Source organism: Elephas maximus, chromosome 10 (assembly GCF_024166365.1).
Source record: "Elephas maximus indicus isolate mEleMax1 chromosome 10, mEleMax1 primary haplotype, whole genome shotgun sequence".
Classification (NCBI taxonomy): domain Eukaryota; kingdom Metazoa; phylum Chordata; class Mammalia; order Proboscidea; family Elephantidae; genus Elephas; species Elephas maximus.
Window position 1 is genome coordinate 86,365,505 of NC_064828.1, and position 20,899 is coordinate 86,386,403.

The window sequence follows — 20,899 nt, forward strand, 5'->3', positions numbered from 1 at the left end:
GGTGAATATTCTTCCTGTGCTCTACCAGTCTCCACCCTGTTCTGTGCCCAAGGGGGTTGGGCTATATCTACATACAGTTGGGTTCAGCCAAAGAGAGGTACTTGCAAGATACTGGAGGGCAAAAGGAAAGTGGGCTCACTGTGGGCTACAGCTCCTGTCAGGCAGCCCTCTCCCCTTGTCCCTTCAGGGCTAGGATGGTAACAACTCCCCTGGGCCAGGCTTCTGCACCAACCTTTGCTGGTTTTTTCTTTTTTTTTTTTTTTAACCTTGCCTATGCCTTTGCAAATAGTCTCTTTATTAAACTCTCTTCAAATGACCTAGTTTTGGTACCCTGGTGCGACAGCTGGTAATCAAGAGGTCAGCAGTTAGAATGCACCAGGTGCTCCTTGGAAACTCTATGGGGCAGTTCTACTCTGTCCTATAGAGTCGCTGAGTCTGAATGGACTTGATGGCAGTGGCTTTTTTTGTTTTGTTTTGTTTTTAATGCCTTTGCAAATAGTCATTCTTCAAATGACCTAGTTTGACCATGATCTTGTTTCCTGTCAAAACTCTGGCTGAGGCAACCTAATACCCACGTTGCCAGGGACTAGATTTGTGAGCTTGGGTTGAGGTAGAAAACTTTTACTAAGTACATACTACAGGCGTGTTAGTGCAGACTTTTTAGCATATTAGCTCAGTTAGTCATCACAATAAGCCTTTTACATATTAAAAAAGAAGTTTTTTTTTTTTTTTTTAAGGAAGCTGAATTCAGAAGCTTAATTATGGGCCCTGTTAAAGATCACAGAGATGTTAAACATCAGGGTCAGGCTGGAGCCCAGCTAGGTCTGACTCCACAAACATCAATTTGCTCTGGAAGCTCTGTAGAAACCACTGCTCTAGGAATTAGGGCTTGATGAGTGAGCGACCAAGTGGTAAGGATAGGATTAGGGCCATGTTTCTCCACTTACCACTTGAATTACAACCACCTAGAATGCGTTTTAAAAATCCAGGTTCCTGGAGTAGCCAGTATGTCTTCCAATCTCTTAGCTCTTGGCTGACTTTGTACCTGTATCTTGACAACAGTCATCACACTGGATTGCAAGATTAGTAATTAACTCCTACTTTAGCTGATAATTTTTCCTCCATTCAGGTCATTGGTGGATTTACACAAACTCTCCACAAGGCCTCAAGCATAGGCTTAGAGCCTGTCCCCTTGGTCAACCAATGGGTAATGTGAACGGCCTGCTTCCCAGAGAGGTGGAAAGTCGCTAGTACTGGCCCGTGACTCCGTCAAGCCACCGCCACTTTTCGCCCTCGACCAGAATGGCGGCGACTGTGATCCTGGAGCCCGCGGGCCGCTGCTCCTGGGACGAGCCCGCGAACATCGTGGTGCGTGGGCTGGCCCCGGGGCAGAAGGTCACGCTGCGCGCGTCCCTGCGCGACGAGAAGGGCGCGCTCTTCCAGGCCCACGCGCGCTACTGCGCAGACGGCGGCGGCGAGCTGGACCTGGCGCGCGCGCCCACGCTGGGCGGCAGCTTCGTGGGCCTCGAGCCCATGGGGCTCATCTGGGCCCTGGAGCCTGAGAAGCCCTTGCTGCGGCTGGTGAAGCGGGACGTGCAGACGCCCTTCGCGGTGGAGCTGGAGGTGCTCGAGGGCCACGAGCCCGAGCCACAAAAGGTCCTGGGCCGGGCGGTGCACGAGCGCTACTTCCTGCGGCCTGGGGTACGCAGGGAGCCGGTGCGCGCGGGCCGGGTGCGCGCCACGCTCTTCTTGCCTCCAGGTGAGCAACTCGTTTCCCAGGCTGTTCTGCAGAGCCGGGTCGCGTCCCCAGACTCGCAGCGGCCCCCCTGTCTGATAAGGAGACTACCAGTTGTGACACTTCCCCAAGCTCGTCCTCGCAGCTCTCGCTGGAGGTGCTGTCACCTCCTCAATAGTACATTCGACATGTATTTACTCAGTGCCCACTATGTACCAGCCATGAGGCTGTTTCAGGTACCTAGTTAAACAGTTGGTTCTGCCTGTCCGCAAGCGTGATTTGCAGCCTCCTTTCACATCATACTTCTAAGGAGCCTACAACCCACAGACAGAGGTCGTTGTTAGTTGCCATGGAGTTGGCCCCAACTCATGGCGACCCTATGTATAATAGAACAAAACGTTGCCGGGTCCTGTGACATCTTTATGATTGTTGGCATGTTTGAGTCCGTTAAAAAACCGAAAGCCCGTTACCATAGAGACGATTCCAACTCATGGTGTTACCGAGGGCCCCTCTTCGGCTGAACCCAACCGGATTCCTGCTCCTGAATGAAGCTATTAAGGCAGCTTGGAGTCACATAAGCAAATTTATTTTGCCAGCAGCTAACAAAAGGAGACAGTAAGGGCTAGAACCTTCAGAAAGACTGTCTCCCTTGTTTGCCTAAGAGCCAAGTAATTAAGGGTTTCAACAAGAGGGGTCTTGATGTTTATTCATGAGGTTCTCAGGGGGGGAAGGGCAGAGATTTCTGAGAAGGAGTTAGGTTATGCAAGCATAGGTTTACACGCAGGATTTCTTCAAGATGGATGTCCTTTGGTTCCCCTTGACATAACTCATTATGGGATGTGAGGCAGGCACACCGGTTCCCTTTGTCACATTGCCCCCTTCGGTGGGCACAGGAAGGTCAAACAGTGGTCACTCTTGCTTCTTTTGCACACACTCTGCCCCTGTGGAGTCCTGCAAGATCTATGTTAATAGTTTATTTGCAGCATCTTAGAACATTTCAGTTCGTTCCACCCCACAGCTGGAACATTTTGCCCCACAGAGCCTATGTGTTCTGTTCTAATCGCCAGGAGGTGGGTTATAGTTGAACCAGTGCCAATAGGGCAGGTTGTTTATTCCACTCTCTGTCCTGCTTGACCTTTCTCACCCCCTCCCTCTGGCCTGTGTGTATGTGGTGGGGGAGGGGTGTCAACCAGCCCTGCTCCAGCCTAGTCCTGTCTCACTGTCTCAATCCTGTCTCACTGTCTCAATAGCGACCCTTTAGGATGGAGTAGAACTGCCCTGCCCCATAGGGTTTCCAAGGCTGTAAATCTTTAGGGAAGCCAACTGCCAAATCTTTCCCCTGCAGAGCAGTTGGTAGGTTCAAACCACCAACCTTTCAGTTAGCAGCCAAGTGCTTATCCCTTGTGCCACCAGGGTTCCTTTTGAGTCCATTAGTGCTCCATAATATTTAAAAGACAAAACAAAGAAAAAACCTCCCTGACAGTTCCCTCCCCTTATCATAAACAATCTTAGTCAGTGGATCTCAACCTGAGGTGATTTTGTGCCTTCCCCCAATGTCTAGAGACGTTTTTGGTGGTAACAACTGGGGTGGGGAGGGGTTTGCTATTGGCGTTTAGTGGCTAGGAGCCACTTGTTCTTGGATGCCATCAGGTCAATTCCGACTCATAGCAACCCTACAGGACAGAGTAGAATTGTGCCCCAGAGAGGTTCCAAGGCTTTAATCGTTACGGAAGCAGAATGCCACATCTTTCTCCCATGGAGCTGGTGGGTTCAAACCTCTGACCTTTCAGTTAGCAGCTGAGCACTTAACCACTGCGCCACAAGGGCTCCTCTAGACCGAAGCCACTAGAAGCTGCTAAACATCCCACAAGGCACAGGACCCAATGACCCTTATAACAAAGAAATCTTGCTCCAAATGTCTATAGTGTTGAGGGTTGAGAAAACCTAGTCTAAGTAAAAACAGGGTGCTTGCTAGGTAAAAGCATTCCGAAAGCAAGACCCATGGTCTTACGCCTCTCTATCCCTAGAGGCTTGCAGAATGACAGGGACACAGCAGGAGCTCAGTAATCATACTGGCTGATTCAACAAGGATCTTTTAGTAACTTTCATAAAACACACATACTCACGAAAAACCTCTCAGCCCCAGTTATGGTATCTGATATTCCAGTCAATCTAGCGTTAACTATTTTAGCGTCTACTATGTTGTTGTTGTTAGGTGCCATCGAGTCAGTTCTGACTCATCGCGACCTTATATACAACAGAACAAATCACTGCCCGGCCCTGCGCCATCTTCACAATTAGTTATGCTTCAGCCCATTATTGCAGCCACTGTATCAATCCATCTTGCTGAGGGTCTTCCTCTTTTTCAGTGACCCTCTGCCTTACCAAACATGATGTCGTCCTCCAGGGACTGGTCCCTCTTGATAACATGTCCAAAGTACATGAGACGAAGTCTTATCATCCTTGCTTCTAAGGAGCGTTCTCGCTGTCCTACCTCCAGGACAAATATGGTCATTCTTCTGGCAGTCCATAGTATATTCAATATTCTTTGCAACACCAAAATTCAAAGATATCAGTTCTTCTTCGGTCTTCCTTATTCATTGTTCAATGAATTGTCCTGTGTGGCCCAATTAAAATTTATTGTTTTCTGTCTCAAAGGCTTTTGTAAATAATATGGAAGGTTTCAGTCATTCAGCAAATATGTGTTGAGTCAAGGACTATGCTAAGTACTGGGATACAAACAACGAAGTTGGACATGGACCTTATTGTACTTACAGTCTAATAGAGGTTATAGACAACTACACTTTCACCTATAATACAATGAGGTAAATGCTATGACAGTGGAAGTACACGCACAGGGTGCTGGTGGGAACATATAAAAAGATTATCTAACTTAGCTCTCAGAGTCCCATATTGGTGCTGGGTGCCATGGAGTTGATTCCAATTCATAGCAGCGGTATAGGACAAAGTAGAACTGCCCCCATAGAGCTTCATAGGCTATAAATCTTTACAGGAGCAGATCGCCAGGTCTCTTCTCCCACAGATCGGCTGGTGGGTTTACACTATGACCTTTCAGTTAGTAGCCAAGCTCTTGACCGTTGCACCACCAGGGTTCCTTGGGTAGTGCAAATGGTTGGAATGCAGTTCTACTATGACACGTAGGGTTGATATGAGTCGGAGTCAAGTCAAAGGCAGCTAATATTTTTCTGGTTTAACTTAGCCCTGAGATCAGGAAAGGCTTCCTATAGGAAAGGAAATCTAAATTTAGATTTGAAGACTGAGGAGTCAGCCAGGTAGAAAGAGATGATGAGGAGAAGAGAAGAGAATGCTAGGCAAAGGGAACAGGGTATACCAATATTCAAGGGCCAGAAAGAACTGAGCATGTCTCAGGTTGGAGTTCTTTAAAGGCTGGAGCAGAGAGTGTGACGAGGTGAGGAGTATATTCTAAAAGTCCTCTATGTAGGTACAGCATTTTATAGCTTTTGAAGCATTCTTAAACAGATTTTTTTTTTTTTAGAAAAATTGTTAGTGGAAAATGTACATCTCATGTTATTTCTAACTAGGTTTCCTTGTGTTACTATGTTTGTTTTGTGAAAACATTTGAAAAATTCTGGAGAAATTAGGTATTTTGTGTCCCCCCATTTCTTCCCCACAGGTTTTTTTTTTTAAAGTACAGTAACAAGGGTCTTCCTTCCCTCAGCTCCCACACCACCCCTGCAACCTCTCTGGCCTCAAAAACTTCTCTTGGCTGACTCTCAAAATCTGGAACCTAAGAATGTCTTTTGAGAATCTAAGGCTCCTTATCATTTTTACTTTGTGCTGTTCTCTAGGCATGGGGCCCTTCCCTGGAGTCATCGATCTCTTTGGAGGTGGTGGTGGCCTTTGTGAATACAGGGCCAGCCTCCTAAGTGGACATGGTTTTGCTGTGCTTGCTCTGGCTTATTTCAGATTTGAAGACCTTCCTGAATATTTGAATGATGTGCACCTGGAGTATTTTGAAGAGGCTGTGGACTTCATGCTGCAGCATCCGAAGGTGAGTTCTGGTGCTTGCCTAAATGCAGAAAGAAGGAGAAGAGGTAGAGAGGACTCAGGGCTGGATTCAAACACCCCACCAGGAAACCTAGGGCTGAAAGTATGCTGTGAGACACAAAGGCTCCTTCAGAGCTTACTAGGATTATTATTTCCATTTCCATCAGTTTCCCTAATCCCTTAAAACTTGATGGCTTAGTTCCCTTCGTAACTCCTGACCATAATTCAAACAGCACTGGACTGAAGAGATAGTAATGAATTCTGGTTCAGCATCTACCACCAAGTATAGCCTTACGATCCTGAATAAGACATTTGCCTTCTCTGGGGTTCAATTTTCTGATTTATAAGATTAACGTATATGTGTAGAGGGAAGGGTTTGACTATAAAAAGACATGTTTGAATAAAACCTAGAACGATAAAGATCATGGAAGAAAAAATAGGGACAGCGCTAGGGGCCCTAATACATAGCATAAATATAATAGAAACCATAGCTAACAATGCACAAACATCAGGAGATAAACTTGATAACTGGGAGCTTCTAAAAATTAAATACTTACGCACATCAAAAGACTTCACAAAAAGAGTAAAAAGAGAACATGCAGGCTGGGAAAAAATTTCTGGCTACGATATACCTGACAAGGGTCTAATCTTTAAAACCTACAAAATACTTCAGTACCTCAACAACTCCCTCACGTGTCTGTCAGTTTGTCGTACTGTGGGGGCTTGTGTGTTGCTGTGATGCTGGAAGCTATGCCACCAGTATTCAGATACCAGCAGGGTCACCCACGGAGGACAGGTTTCAGCTGAACTTCCAGACTAAGACAGACTAGGAAGAAGGACCCGGCAGTCTGCTTCTGAAAAGCATTAGCCAGTGAAAACCTTATGAATAGCAGCGGAACATTGTCAGATATAGTATCAGTCGATGTTCAACCATTTCAAGAGGTAGCATATGATCACGAATAGATGGTACTGAAGGAAGAAGTCCAAGCTGCTCTGAAGGCATTGGTGAAGGACAAGGCTCCAGGAATTGATGGAATATCAATTGAGATGTTTCAACAAACAGATGCATCACTGGAGGTGCTCACTCGTCTCTGCGAAGAAATATGGAAGACAGCTTCCTGCCCAACTGACTGGAAGAGATCCATATTTATGCCTATCCTCAAGAAAGGTGATCCAACCAAATGTGGAAATTATAGAACAATATCACACATAAGCAAAATTTTGCTGAAGATCATTCAAAAGCGGCCGCAGACAGGGAACTGCCAGAAATTCAGGCTGGTTTCAGGAGAGGACGTGGAACCAGGGATATCATTACTGATGTCAGATGGATCCTGGCTGAAAGCAGAGAATACCAGAAGGGTGTTTACCTGTGTTTTATTGACTATGCAAAGGCATTTGACTGTGTGGACCATAACAAATTATGGATAACATTGCAAAGAATGAGAGTTCCAGAACACTTAGTTGTTCTCATGAGGAACCTTTACATAGATCAAGAGGCAGTTGTTTGGACAGAACAAGGGGATACTGATTGTTTTAAAGTCAGGAAAGGTGTGCATCAGGGTTGTATTCTTTCACCATACCTATTCAATCTGTATGCTGAAGAAATAATACGAGAAGCTGGACAATATGAAGAAGAATGGGGCATCAGGATTGGAGGAAGATTCATTAACAACCTGCATTCATTATGCAGATGACACAACCTTGCTTGCTCAAAGTGAAGAGGACTTGAAGCACTTACTGATGAAGATCACAGACCACAGCCTTCAGTGTGGATTGCACCTCAACATAAAGAAAACAAAAACCCTCACAACTGGACCAATGAGCAACATCATGATGAACAGAGAAAAGATTGAAGTTGTCAATGATTTCGTTTTACTTGGATCCACAATCAACAGCCCTGGAAGCAGCAGTCAAGAAATCAAAAGATGCATTGCATTGGGCAAATCTGCTGCAAAGGACCTCTTTAAAGTGTTGAAGAGCAAAGATATCACCTTGAAGACTAAGGTGCAGCTGACCCAAGCCATGGTATTTTCAATCGCATCATATGCATGTGAAAGCTGGACAATGAATAAGGAAGACCGAAGAAGAATTGAAGCCTTTGAATTGTGGTGTTGGCGGAGAATATTGAATATACCATGGATTGCCAAAAGAACGAATAAATCTTTCTTAGAAGAAGTACAGCCAGAATGCTCCTTAGAGGCAAGGATGGCAAGACTGCGTCTTACATACTTTGGACATGTTGTCAGGAGGGATCAGTCCCTGGAGAAGGACATCATGCTTGGCAAAGTACAGGGTCAGCAGAAAAGAGGAAGACCCTCAACGAGGTGGATTCACACAGTGGCAGCAACAATGAGCTGAAGCATAACAACGATTGTAAGGATGGCTCAGGACCGGGCAGTGTTTTGTTCCGTTGTGCATAGGGTCGCTATGAGTCGGAACTGACTTGATGGCACCTAACAAGCACAACAACAACCTCAACAATAAAAACACAAATAATCCAATCAAAAAATGGGCAAAGGATATGAACAGAGACTTCACCAAAGAAGACACTCAGGCAGCTAACAGACACAGGAAGAAATGCTCACGATCATTAGCCATTAGAGAAATGCACATGGGAATTACGATGAGATACCATCTCACCCTGACAATACTGGCACTAATCAAAAAAAAAAAAAAAAAAACCAAAATAATTAATGTTGGCGAGGTTGCAGGGAGATTGGAATACTTATGCACTGCTGGTGGGAATGTAAAAATGGTAAAACCACTACGGAAAATGATATGGCGCCTCCTTAAAAAGCTGGAAACAGAAATACCATATGATCAAGCAATCCCACTCCTAGGAATATACCCTAGAGAAATAAGAGCTGTCACACAAATAGACATATGCACACGCATGTTCATTGCAGCATTGTTCACAATAGCAAGATGATGGAAACAACCTAAGTGCCCACTAACAGATGAATGAATAAACAAATTATGGTACATACACACAATGGAATACTATGCAATGGTAAAGAACAGTGATGAATCCAAGAAACATCATACAACATGGATTAATCTGGAGGGCATTATGCTGAATGAAGTAAGTCATACACAAATGCTGTATGAGACCACTATTATAAAACCTCATGAAAAGGTTTACATACATCAAAAAAAAACTTTGATGGTTATAGGGGCGGGGAGGGATGGGGAAGGGAAATCACTAACTAGATAGTAGACAAGTGTCAACTTTGGTGAAGGGGAAGACAACATACAATATAGGGGAAGTCAGCACAACTTGACTAAGGCAAAGTCATAGAAGCTTCCTAAACACATCCAAACACTTTGAGGGACCCAGTTGCTGGGGCTGAGAGCTAGGGACCATTGTCTTAGGAGATTGTCTAGGTCAATTAGCATAACATAGTTCATAAAGAAAATGGTCTACATCCCACTTTAGTGAGTAGTGTCTGGGGTCTTAAAGCTTGCGAGCAGTCGTCTAAGACACATCTGTTGGTCCAATCCCATCCGGAGGCAGAGGAGAATGAAGAAAACGAAAGACACAAGGAAAATACTAGCTCAAAGGACTAAAGGACCACATGAACCACAGCCTCCACCAGCCAGAGACTAGAAGAACTAGATGGTGCCTGGATACAACCACCAACCGCTCTGACAGGGATCACAATAGAGAGGCCTGGACAGAGCAGGAGAAAAATGTAGAACAAAATTCAAATGCACAAAAAAAGACCAGACTTACCGGTCTGACAGAGACTGGAAAAACCCCGAAGACTATGGTCCCTGGACACCCTGCTAACTTGGAACTGAAGCCACTCATGGAGTCCACTTTTCAGACAAAAATTAGACAGGTCTATAAAACAAACAGTAACACCTATAAGGAACATGCTTCTTAGTTCATTCAAATATACAAAACCAAACGTGCAACTCCAGCTCAAAAGCAAGACAAAGCAGGAAGAGACAGGAAAACTGGATGAATGAACATCGGGAACCCAGGATGGAAAGGGGGAGAGTGCTGTCACATCACGGGGATTACAACTAATGTCACAAAACAATTTGTGTATAAATTTTTGAATGGGAAGTGAATTCTTGCTGTACACTTTCACCTAAAGCACAATAAATCTTTTTTTAAAGGCATTTTTGAGACAATTGGTGACATTTGACTAGGGACAGGGTATTTGATGATATTAAGGAATCATCATTAATTTTGTTAAGTGTGATGATGGCGTGATTTTGTAGGAAAAATCCTTATTTCATGCTGTTGTTGTTGTTAGGTGCCGTTGAACTAAATACTGCCCAGTCCTGTGCCATCCTCATGATAGTTGTTATGCCTGAGCCCATGGTTGCAGCCACTGTGTTAATCCATCTCATTGAGGTTCTAACCTCTCTTTTGATGACTGTCTGTTTTACCAAGCATGATAACCTTCTCCAGGGACTGGTCCCTCCTCATAACATGTCCGAAGTATGTGAGACGCAGTCTCGCTACCCTTGCTTCTAAGGAGCATTCTGGCCGGACTTCTTCCAAGACAAATTTGTTCATTCTTTTGGCAGTCTATGATACATTCAATATTCTTTGCCAACACCATAATTCAAAGGTGTCAGTTCTTGTTTGTTCTTCCTTATTCATTGCCCAGCTTTTGCATGCATATGAAGCAATTGAAAACACCATGGCTTGGGTCAGGCATACCTTAGTCCTCAAAGTGACATTTTTGCTTTTTAACACTTTAAAGAGGTCATTTGCTGCAGATTTGCCCAATGCAGTGGGTTATTTGATTTCCTGACTGCTGCTTCCATGGACGTTGATTGTGGATCCAAGTAAAATGAAATCATTGACAACTTCAATCCTTTCTTCGTTTATCATGATGTTGCCTATTGGTCCAGTTGTGAGGGTTTTTGTTTTCTTTATGTTGAGGTGTAATCCATAGTGAAAGCTGTAGTCTTTGATCTTCATCAGTAAGTGCTTCAAGTCCATTTCACTTTGACCAAGCAAGGTTGTGTCATCTGCATAATGCAGGTTGTTAATAAGTCTTCCTTCAATCCTGATGCTGCGTTCTTCACATAGTCCAGCTTCTCGGATTTTTTGCTCAGTATACAGATTGAATAAGTATGGTGAAAATATACAATGGGAATTCCAGGACACTTAATTGTGCTCACGAGGAACCTGTACATAGATCAAGAGGCAGTTGTTTGAACAGAAAAAGGAGATACTGCATGGTTTAAAGTCAGGAAAGTTGTATGTTAGGGTTGTATTCTTTCACCATACCTATTCAGTCTGTATGCTGAGCACCTTATCTAATAGTAGAAAAATAAACTAATTAATTAAGATATCTTGGTATGATTTTAATTGAAATGATACGTACTTTTCTCTATTATCTAGACTTAAAGATACCTAAATATTCATGTTATAGAATAAGCTGTTCTTCACGGTCTCACAGATGGTCTGTTAGAATTCAAGGATTGTTCTTTTAGCAAAGATGCTAAAACACAGATGTTTCTGAGCTGTGAGCATTGATTTATTTAGGAGAGATAAGACCCTGGAAAAAATAAGATACCAGTGTATACTATTAATTCTGCCCTCAGACCTAAGCAAGAGGGGCTCCTGCCCTAAACCCTTTGTTTTAGATGGGCACACTCTGGCTGTTATTTGCCTGCATGCCTGCCCACAGAGTGAGGAGTTGGAGGGGCCAAAGGAAATGTCTACCTGGATGGTGCCCACCTGGGCCCGTCGGACTGGGACCCCTAAATTCTCTGCCTAAACACTCTGAGCCTGATTCTATGCACTATGGCTCTTCCCTAGGTTCATTAGTGTGTACACCCATAAACCTTAATGTATAGGCTGGGATGTCCCAGATGTGTTCAAGATACCTCAAGGTTCGTAATGGAGCCAGGAATGGGAAAAGAAGGAGGGTGGGCCAGGAACAGGGGGCTGAGGCCAGGAGCTGGCTCTTCCCCCAACCCCCGCCACATTTCAGTACAGAATCCCAAGGAGTTCCAAGATTTTAAAATTGAGCCCTTCTAAACTGTTATGAAGGTATATTTATCAAGGTAGGAGAATAACATATTTTATTTAATAGCGTCTTATTCATCTAATACTGCTATAACAGAAATATCAAAAGTAGATGGCTTTAACAAAGAGAAACTTATTCTCTCACAGTCTAGTAGGTTACAAGTCCAAATTCAGGGTGTTACCTCCAGGGGAAGGCTTTCTGTCTTTGTAAGCTCTGGAGGAATGTCCTTGTCCTCAATCTTCCGCTGGCTGAGGAGCTTCTCAGGCGCGGGGACCCCAGGTCCAGAAATGCTCTGCTCCTGGTGCTGCTTTCTTGGTGGTAGGAGGTCTCCAACTCTCTGTTTGCTTCACTTTCCTTTTATCCCTTGAGAGATAAAAGGTGGTGCAAGGCCATACCCCAGGGAAACTCCCTTTACATTGGATCAGAAATGTGACCTAGTAAGGGTGTTACAATCTTACCCTAATCCTAACATAAAATTGCAATCACAAAATGGAGGACAACCACACAATACTGGGAATCATGGCCTAACCAAGTTGATACAACATTTTTTGGGGGTGTAATTCAATCGGAAACCCTGGTGGCGTAGTGGTTAAATGCTACAGCTGCTAACCAAAGGGTCGGCAGTTTGAATCCGCCAGGCACTCCTTGGAAACTCTATGGGGCAGTTCTACTCTGTCCTTTAGGGTCGTTATGAGTCGGAATCGACTCGACGGCACTGGGTTTGGTTTGGTATAATTCAATCTGTGACAGTTTGTTCATTTATAACTTTAAAATATTTAGATGTAGAGTATATAGGCCTTTGTGTATACACTTTTGACTCAGATCTCATAAATATTAGGGGAGGACCTGTGTATAAATCAATTACAATTAGTTAATTGATTTGTTTATTAGAAGACATATCTGAACTTTATGGATTGATACATAAGGAAAGTGAATGACATTTGAGAGAACTACTTAGAAAATGTAAAATCATTGTTTATGTCCTCCATTTATAAATGCTAGGATGTTCTCTTTCTCTCTCTATCAGGTGAAAGGCCTGAACATTGGGCTTCTTGGCTTCTCCAAAGGAGGTGACCTGTGTCTTTCAATGGCCTCCTTCTTGAAGGGCATCACAGCCACTGTACTTATCAACTCCTGTGTGGCCAATACAATAACTCCTCTACATTACAAGGATATGACTATTCCTAGTCTTGGCAATGACCTAGGGAAACACACAATCACTGAGTCAGGCCTTATGGATTATGTGGATACTTGGAATAACCCACTGGAAGAACCTAACCGCCAAAGTCTCATTCCATTTGAAAAGGCCCAGGGGCCCTTCTTGTTTATTGTTGGCAATGATGATCGTAACTGGAAGAGTGAATTATATGCTCATATAGCTTCTGAATGGTTACAAGCCCATGGGAAAGACAGACCTCAGATAATCTACTACCCAGGAGCTGGTCATTATATTGACCCACCTTATTTTCCTCCTCATATTGCCTCAGTGCATGGATTTTTGGGCCAAGCAATGTTCTTTGGAGGTGAGCCAAGGGCTCACTCAAGAGCACAGGTGGATGCCTGGCAGCAAATTCAAACCTTCTTCCATAAATATCTTGATGGTAAAAAATCTGTTAAGCACAGCAAAATATAACATTATAATCATGGACCAGATACTATTAATAAAAATTCAATTCATATAATATGTGTTGGGTTTTCCAGGGTACCTAGGAACCTTCTTGTAGTGAAACAACCATCTCAGTTTCTTTGTTAGGTCCTCAGATTCTCAGCCTTTGCAATATACCTTTCTTCACTGCTGCCACCCCCACCCCACTCCAACTCCCATCACCTCCAAGTTTTACTCAATGTATAGGTTTAACCCTCATCTTATCTGTAGGACCAATCTTAACCTTAAGCAAGAGAAATTAAGGAGTGCTTGCCCAACTCACAAGATCCCTGGGTGGTGCACACAGTTTGCACTGGTCTGGGTTGGTGGTTTGAATCCACCCAACAAAAGACAAATGCTTCTATAAAGATTACAGTCAAGAAAACCCCGTGGAGCAGTTCTGCTCTGTAATACATGGGGTTGCCATGAGTTGAAACTGACTCAACAGCAACTTTTTTTTTCCCCCTCAACTCAGTTGCTGGCCTTGCTTCAGCCTTGTGTGCCAGTTCTGAGGACTGAGCTTTTGAATTGCTCTGGAATCCCTTCTGGGATATCCCCTTTGGGTCTTAACTGTTCATGTCTGAACCTTGGGAGCCTGCCCACTTTAGTTCTTTAAGGAATGGACTCTGCCTCATTCTTGTCAATACGCATCCCTGGATATGTACTCAACTTGTCCCTGAACCTCAGTCTGAAGATTGGGGGTCTTGAACCTACTGATATACTTCCTCTGTGTTTACCATCTGTATGGATTCCCAGTCACTATATAGTCCTGCCAGCCAAGATGACTCCCTTGATGCTATTTTAATCATCTTTAGCATCTTTAGGAGTCCCTGGGTGTATATATATATGTATACATATGGGTATATACCTACATATATATACCTGTACCTGTTGCCATGGAGTCGATTCCATTTCATAGCGACCCTATAGGACAGTGTAGAACTGCCCCATAGGGTTTCCAAGGAGCAGCTGGTGGATTCGAACTGCCCACCTTTTTTTGGTTAGCAGCCTTAGCTTGCTGTAGCTCTTAACCATTTTGCCACCAGGGCTCCAGTACATGTATATACACACACACACATATATGTATATATTTTTATACATACATATATACACATACACACATATATGTGTGTGTATATATACATACACACATTCCACATTTTGTTTATCCATCCATCTGTTGATGGACACTTAGGTCGTTTCCATCTTTTGGCTATTGTTAGTAATGCTTCAGTGAACACTGGTGGAACTCTAAGCTTTTTTGTGCATATAAAAATTTGCATTTTTAATACTTGTGCCAGGCCATAGGACAATAGCGATTCCGTCTACGTGTATAAACCTGTAGTGCACCTTTCTCAATGAAAAAGCAAAACTCGTGGGAAAACATACCACAACCCTCCCTTCCTCTCACCCGTCCATTTAGGCTAGTTTTAGGGCTTTGTGGGCATTCAAACCAGGGAAGTTTCTCTCCACTAGTTTTCACCCTCAATTCCTGTCATTTTATAGTTCTATTCAATGCCTCATCTGAAATTTTTAAACTCTGACAAAAAAAACTGACAGCAGTTCTTAATTCGGCAAAGATTATTTCATATTATTTCAGTGAAGAAAAATAGAATTTTTCAGGAGCCTGGAACACGTAGTGTTCTTAAAACAGGTTTAGGGAACAGCGTCCCCTGGTGGCCAATAAGGGATTTCAGCGAAGGCCACCGGCCAGCACTATCTGTCTAAAATCATTAACTTCTCATTCTCGATATATCGAGGGATAGGCTGGAGATGAACTCCTGCCTTTCTCAGCCGGTTCCCCCAGGGGATCTCCAAAGCTACGACAGACACTAGGTCCTCCTAAGTCGCCCCTTCACCCATCCTTTTGCTTGCCGAGGCCCTCTTGCTCTCACCGACACCATCCGCCCTGCCGGCCAACGTCCCTTCCGGCCACGCCCTGCCTGCCTGCTCCTCCGGGTCCTGCCCGGACCGGTCCGGTCCTCCCTGCTGGGCCTGCCCGGTCTCGCCGCATGTGATCCCGCCCTGCCACTGAGCGCTGCTCGTCAGTCTGTCCGGCGCCAGGCTGCATCCTGACAAAGCCGCAAGGCTCCTAGCACCACGTGGTGGGTGGGCGGGGCCGCGCTCGGAACCTCGGCGCCCCCCTCCAGCCCGGGAGATCGCTGTCCACATCATTCCTTTCTCTCCCACAAGGCCGTGACCCTGACCGCCACACCCCAGACGGGGCCCGCCGAGGAGCTCCCGGATATCAAAGTGGAGGTCTTAGGCCCCGAGGAGCGGGTGACACTGCGGTCGTCGGCTGTCAGCTACAGAGGTCGCTGCTCCACTCGCTGGCCCACTACGAGGCGGACAGCCGTGGGGCGAGGGGCTGGAGTTGGCCAGGGGCCCGGCTCTGGGCGGCTGACTTCACGGGTGTGGAACCCAGGGGGTTCCTGTGGAGCCTCACGCCTGCGGGCTGGGAGGACCCCTGCCTCCACCAAATGCCAAGGGGCTTGATGAAAAAAGCCTCAAAGTGGAGGTGACGGTCCACCACGCATCGCGGCAGCCAGCAGTGCTGCTGTGTCCGGTGGCGGCCTCCGCCCAGCTGCAGCGCTGCTTCTCCACCGCGGGGCTGCGCCGCACTCCGCTGCAAGCATGAGCCTTTTCGTCAGGGGGCCTTGCGGTGGATTTAGGGAATGACTGGCTGGTTTGTGAAAGCTGGCTTGCTTTGCTTGCTCATTTGTCATCTGAATACCAAGTGAGCTCCTTATTCCTTTATTTTGTCCCCCAGATATCAGATGGAACATTCTTTCCTGTAAGCGGTGGCTAGGATCTGAATTTAATCTGCTTGGGTACTCTTCTGCCAGCTGCCCACCCTCTAAATTCCATGTGTGTGTACACGCTGCATGTTTGTGTGATAAGCATTACCATTGCTGTTGATTTTTAGCATTAAATGTTTGTTTGCCTATCTCTGTTAGGCAGAGCTTTGTGTCGATTTAGTTTTTCCATTACCATTTTTTGTAAAAATGAGAATAGTGGAGACATGTCTGTCTTTGGTGTCTGTTTAAGCCCCAAAATTGACTGAAGTCCTTTTATATTGTTGACTTTATACTGGCCTCATGTTCGGGTAAAGATGAGCTTTTTGTTGTTATATGACATACTCTAATATCTTGGAACCATTCTCCATAATGAGAAAAACTTGCAGCCCATTTTGTAGATCAAAGAACAACTGACACATTTTATAAATGAGGAAACTCAGGCCTGACGTGTTTTCACCAAATCACACAAGCTAGGTGACTCTAAAATCAGAGTGTGAGTCAAACTCTTTGAGCTACAAGTTCTGGCCTTTAGAAACTCCATAAACATAAGCTGAGTGAATGAACCAGTGAGTGAAATAATTAAATTTTTTATGAAAACAACAATAACTTAGACTGGCTCTGACCTTATTGCCTCTATTCACATCTCCCCCCGCCCCCCGCCCCAAGATCCTTAGGCATAACTAAAAATCTTTTAAATGAGAGATTTTTAAAACATTTTCGTACCCGTGGGAAATCGTTTTCTTTGAAATAGCCTATAAGATCCTAGCAGATTTCCATAAACCAAAAAACTAAACCTGTGGCTGTGGAGTCAATTCCAGCTCATAGTGACCCAAAAGCACAGTGTAGATAGAACTGCCCTGTTGGGTTTCCAAGGCTGTAATCTTAAAGAAGCAGACTGCCACATCTTTTTCCCTCGGGGCAGCTGGTGGGTTTGAACTGCCAACCTCAGTCAGCAGCTGAGTGCTTAACACTGCACCAACAGGGCTCCTGCAGATTTCCACACCGGGGTTTACATTACTGACTTGCAACAAAATAAACAAGAAATTCTCAGCTATTTTAATGTGGTAATCAAGTATTTTGAAGCCTGTAAGTGAAAAACTGTATTCCCCCAAATGATGGAACTGATAACACTAAATAGAGTACACCATGATTTGAGAGTCTGTAAAGCTTTTTATGGTTTGCTTTAGGCTTTCTGGAACTATTCTTGAATCCAGAAATGTTTGAGATTATCTAATTTTAAAAAGAGGCATATCAAGATATGCTGAGATATCTTGATGCTAAGAAAATCACCTTGTGAAAATCAGTGTCTTGATAAGTATACCCTTAGCTTTCATTTTGGTAGCTAGATGTGCTCTACCTTGTTTCTGGATTTGAAAATTTAGAAAAACCTCTGGCACTGGAATTTTAGATCTCTTGATTTGGTTTCTGTTCTAATGTTCTTGCTTTTAATTCTGCTCTTACAGATTTATCTGACACTTTTACTTCTTTTGGAATAACACAGAAGCAAATATCTGAAAAATAGGAGGAGACAATTGACTGAGAAGTTCTTCTCTTGTGGAATGGTGAATGAATAATACAACCTCAAATAGGAGTGTTTAAAGAGAAGTAACAGACCTACATTGAGAAGATATTACATTGTCATTTTATTACCTTTCCACACATATTGTTCATTTTATGTTATACCTTTATTAGACTTTTAAAATGGTTTAACCTTTCTTTACTATTGATTTTGGTAACTCAGATTGAGTTTAAAGTTCACTGACAAGTCCAAGGGCCCTTTAGAGTTGGATGTCCTTTTTTGAAATGATGTATTATATTTTCATAACTCAAAGCCTACAGAACTGTTAGATTTAGCAAAACTTATACTTCAAAGCAAAACACTTTCCACATCTTTGGTGAAATTTTTCGTAATTTTTTCCATTTCTCAGTGATTCCTCACGGAAAAAATATAGAAATATATTTACATTTTCAGCTTCAAAATAGCCCAAACAAGTGCCTACTTCAACCAAAGCAGATGTTTTCTTTTCAAAGAAAATAGGTGAATATTTAAAAAAGAAAAAAGATGAATTATTCAATTAAACTTTTATTTAGAAAATGTTGGCTGGGTATGATAGCTCATTCAGTGTTTTGTCAGTGTGGTGGTTAAAATTGTGTGTCAACTTGGCTTGGCAGTGATTCTCAGTGTTTTGGCAGTTGTATAATGTTGCGGTCACTTCCCTGTTGATATTTGATATGTGATGACCCCCATGACGGGATCTGCTATGAGTAGCCAATCAGTTGAAAGGGAATTTCCTTAGGTGTGTGGCCTACATCAAATATGAGCAGGCATTCTGGCAAGGCCTTGGGGGTTTTGCTTGTTCTGGATTCTGCAGCTCGCTTCTGTTCCTCTGACCTCTAGTACGTGGGACTTGAGCTAGCAGCTTACCTGTGGTCTTGCCTGCTGATCTTGGGATTCATTGATCTTCTCAGCCTATGAGCAAGAGCCCTGATCTTGACCTGCCAGTCTTGGGTTCACCATTCCCTGCGGCTACGTGAATCAGAAGCAGCCTCTGTCCTGACCCACGGACTCTGGATGTTCCAGCCTCTACAACCGCGTGAGCCATTCCTTGTTATAAATCTCTGTATATATATGTATTTATACATTTTACTGGTTTTGCTTCTCTAGAGAACCCAGCCTCAGACAGTCAGCTAACCCAAGGTTAATCCCCTTTCCTGGTTTATAGGAGATAGGCCTTTTCCTGGTTTGATTGATATGTTTGATGATGGAGGATTAAATGAATCTCAAATGAGTCTTCTGGCTTGTCGAGGCTTTGCTACTCTGGCTTTGCCATTTTTTGGCTATGAAGATCTACCTCCAATCACGAAGGATTTAAATTTAGATTACTTTGAGGAGGCAGCTAAATTTGTGTAAAGTCACTCAAAGGTGAGTGGAATGGCTAAGGGAAATGCAATATAAATGAACTTATTAGGGCCAAAACAGAGTACATAAAGAAAGTGATAATAGTGGGTTAGAAGGTATCTATAACAAATACTTACTGAATTCATAAATAAATAAAACACTACTGACCCCATTGACAATCATGCTTTCTTTTTCTCTCTCCTTATTTGTCTTCTTTTTCTTTAATCTGCAGGTCAAAGGTCCAAACATTGGGGTGATTGGCTCAGGCAAAGGGACAGAGTTGGCATTTTCCACGGCTAGCTTTCTCCCAAATATAGCTGCACCTGTGAGCATCCATGACTGCGTCTCTAACACAACTACTGCCCTTACATGTGGTAGATTAATCCTGCCAGGGCTTCCTTTTAACCTAGACAAAGTCTCAGCCAGTAATTCAGGCGCTCACAATGTTAAAGAAGTGCTGTGGACCCCTTGGATTCAGCCTATCAGGAAAGCCATATTCCCCTGGAAAAAGCCAATGTCCATTTTCTTTTTATCGTTGGAGAGGATGATAGGCATTGAAGAGCTCAGTTTATGCTGACATAGCTGTGAAGCACTTCACAGAACATGGGAGGATAAATTTCACTTTTCTAAGCGACCCTAATGCCAACTATAGAATAAAACCAAAAACCAAACCCAGTGCCGGCGAGTCGATTCCGACTCATAGCAACCCCATAGGACAGAGTAGAACTGCCCCACAGAGTTTCTAAGGAGCACTTGGCGGATTCAAACTGCGACCCTTTGGTTAGCAGCCGTAGCACTTACCCGCTACACTACCAGGGTTTCCAGCTATAGAATAGATCCCCCTTATAGCCCTTTTTTTGTCCATAGCCCTGGATCCAGTACTGCAGGTGCCCATTTTGGAAGGTGAGCAGCTCAAAGATCACGCTTTTGCTCAGACAGAGTCTTAGAAGATCTTGGGAGTTTTTGCATTTGCATCTAGGGTAAAAGCTAACAAACTAGATAGTTATGTTTAGAATATACCTCAGAACAAATCAAGGGACAGACTTTGAAGAAAGATTAAACATGAATATTTTCAACAAATGGCGACTGAGATCTGAATTCTCGTGGGCATCTGCATGCTTTCAAAAGAAGTAAAAATACTTGCCCTCAGTTCACCAGGGCCTGTTGCTTTGGAACTGACCACATTTCTCCACATTTGGTTTGTTTTGGCTTTAACTCAAGGTAATTGTTAAGTGAAAAAGTTTTCAATCCATCAGTTACTCACTATCCCCACTTATCCTCCAGGTCACCTTCTCTACTTCCAAAGGTTTTTAAAAACTGCTGGTGTGTGATAATTAATTTGCAGTGTCTGTCCCGGAGGGCTTAAAAATATTTTGAACAGGAGTGAACACATGAATATAATCCCTTGATTTTATGATGATAAACCAGCGGTTTGTGATGGCTTTCTCATAATAGTCAGAGGCTAGAAAGAGTTCTAGGAGTCTCTGGTGGTACAATGGTTGAAGTGCTCTGCTGCTTCAACCTACCAGCTGCTCTGTGGGAGAAAGATACGGCAGTCTGCTCCTGTAAAGATTAAAGCCTTGGAAACCCCGTAGGGCAATTTAGCCTCGGAAACCCTATGGGGCAGTTCATCTCTGTTCTATAGGGTCACTAGGAGTTGGATTCGACTCCATGGCAGCGAGTATGTTGGCAGAGTGAATTCTAACAAGGTGACTCACAGGCTAGTTCTATGACTAAGGTCATAGAATGCTTTCAGCTGTCAATCAGGTTTTTATTTTTTTCTGGTTGGCATTC

At 43.9% G+C, this 20,899-nt stretch overlaps 1 protein-coding gene and 1 long non-coding RNA gene across 4 annotated transcripts; one reads left to right on the plus strand and one right to left on the minus strand.

Moving 5' to 3' along the window:
* The first annotated feature begins 756 nt into the window (after positions 1-756).
* On the plus strand, positions 757-19,820 carry ACOT6 (acyl-CoA thioesterase 6). Of its 2 annotated transcripts, none has more exons than XM_049898682.1 (3): positions 757-1,759; positions 5,566-5,768; positions 18,676-19,820. In XM_049898682.1, exons 1-3 carry the CDS (start codon positions 1,303-1,305, stop codon positions 18,739-18,741), a joined length of 726 nt encoding a protein of 241 aa, XP_049754639.1. In that variant the 5' UTR covers positions 757-1,302; the 3' UTR covers positions 18,742-19,820. The 2 variants fall into 2 exon arrangements, with proteins under 2 accessions (XP_049754639.1, XP_049754638.1); XM_049898681.1 differs by lacking the exon at positions 18,676-19,820 and adding an exon at positions 12,791-13,411.
* Positions 5,704-15,383, minus strand: LOC126084257 (uncharacterized). Of its 2 annotated transcripts, XR_007519007.1 has the most exons (5): positions 15,304-15,383; positions 13,224-13,373; positions 11,945-12,126; positions 9,498-9,608; positions 5,704-5,786 (listed from the first exon to the last, which is right to left on the minus strand). It is a non-coding gene; the product is annotated as an uncharacterized LOC126084257 (long non-coding RNA). The 2 variants fall into 2 exon arrangements; XR_007519008.1 differs by lacking the exon at positions 11,945-12,126.
* Positions 19,821-20,899: the final 1,079 nt, after the last annotated feature.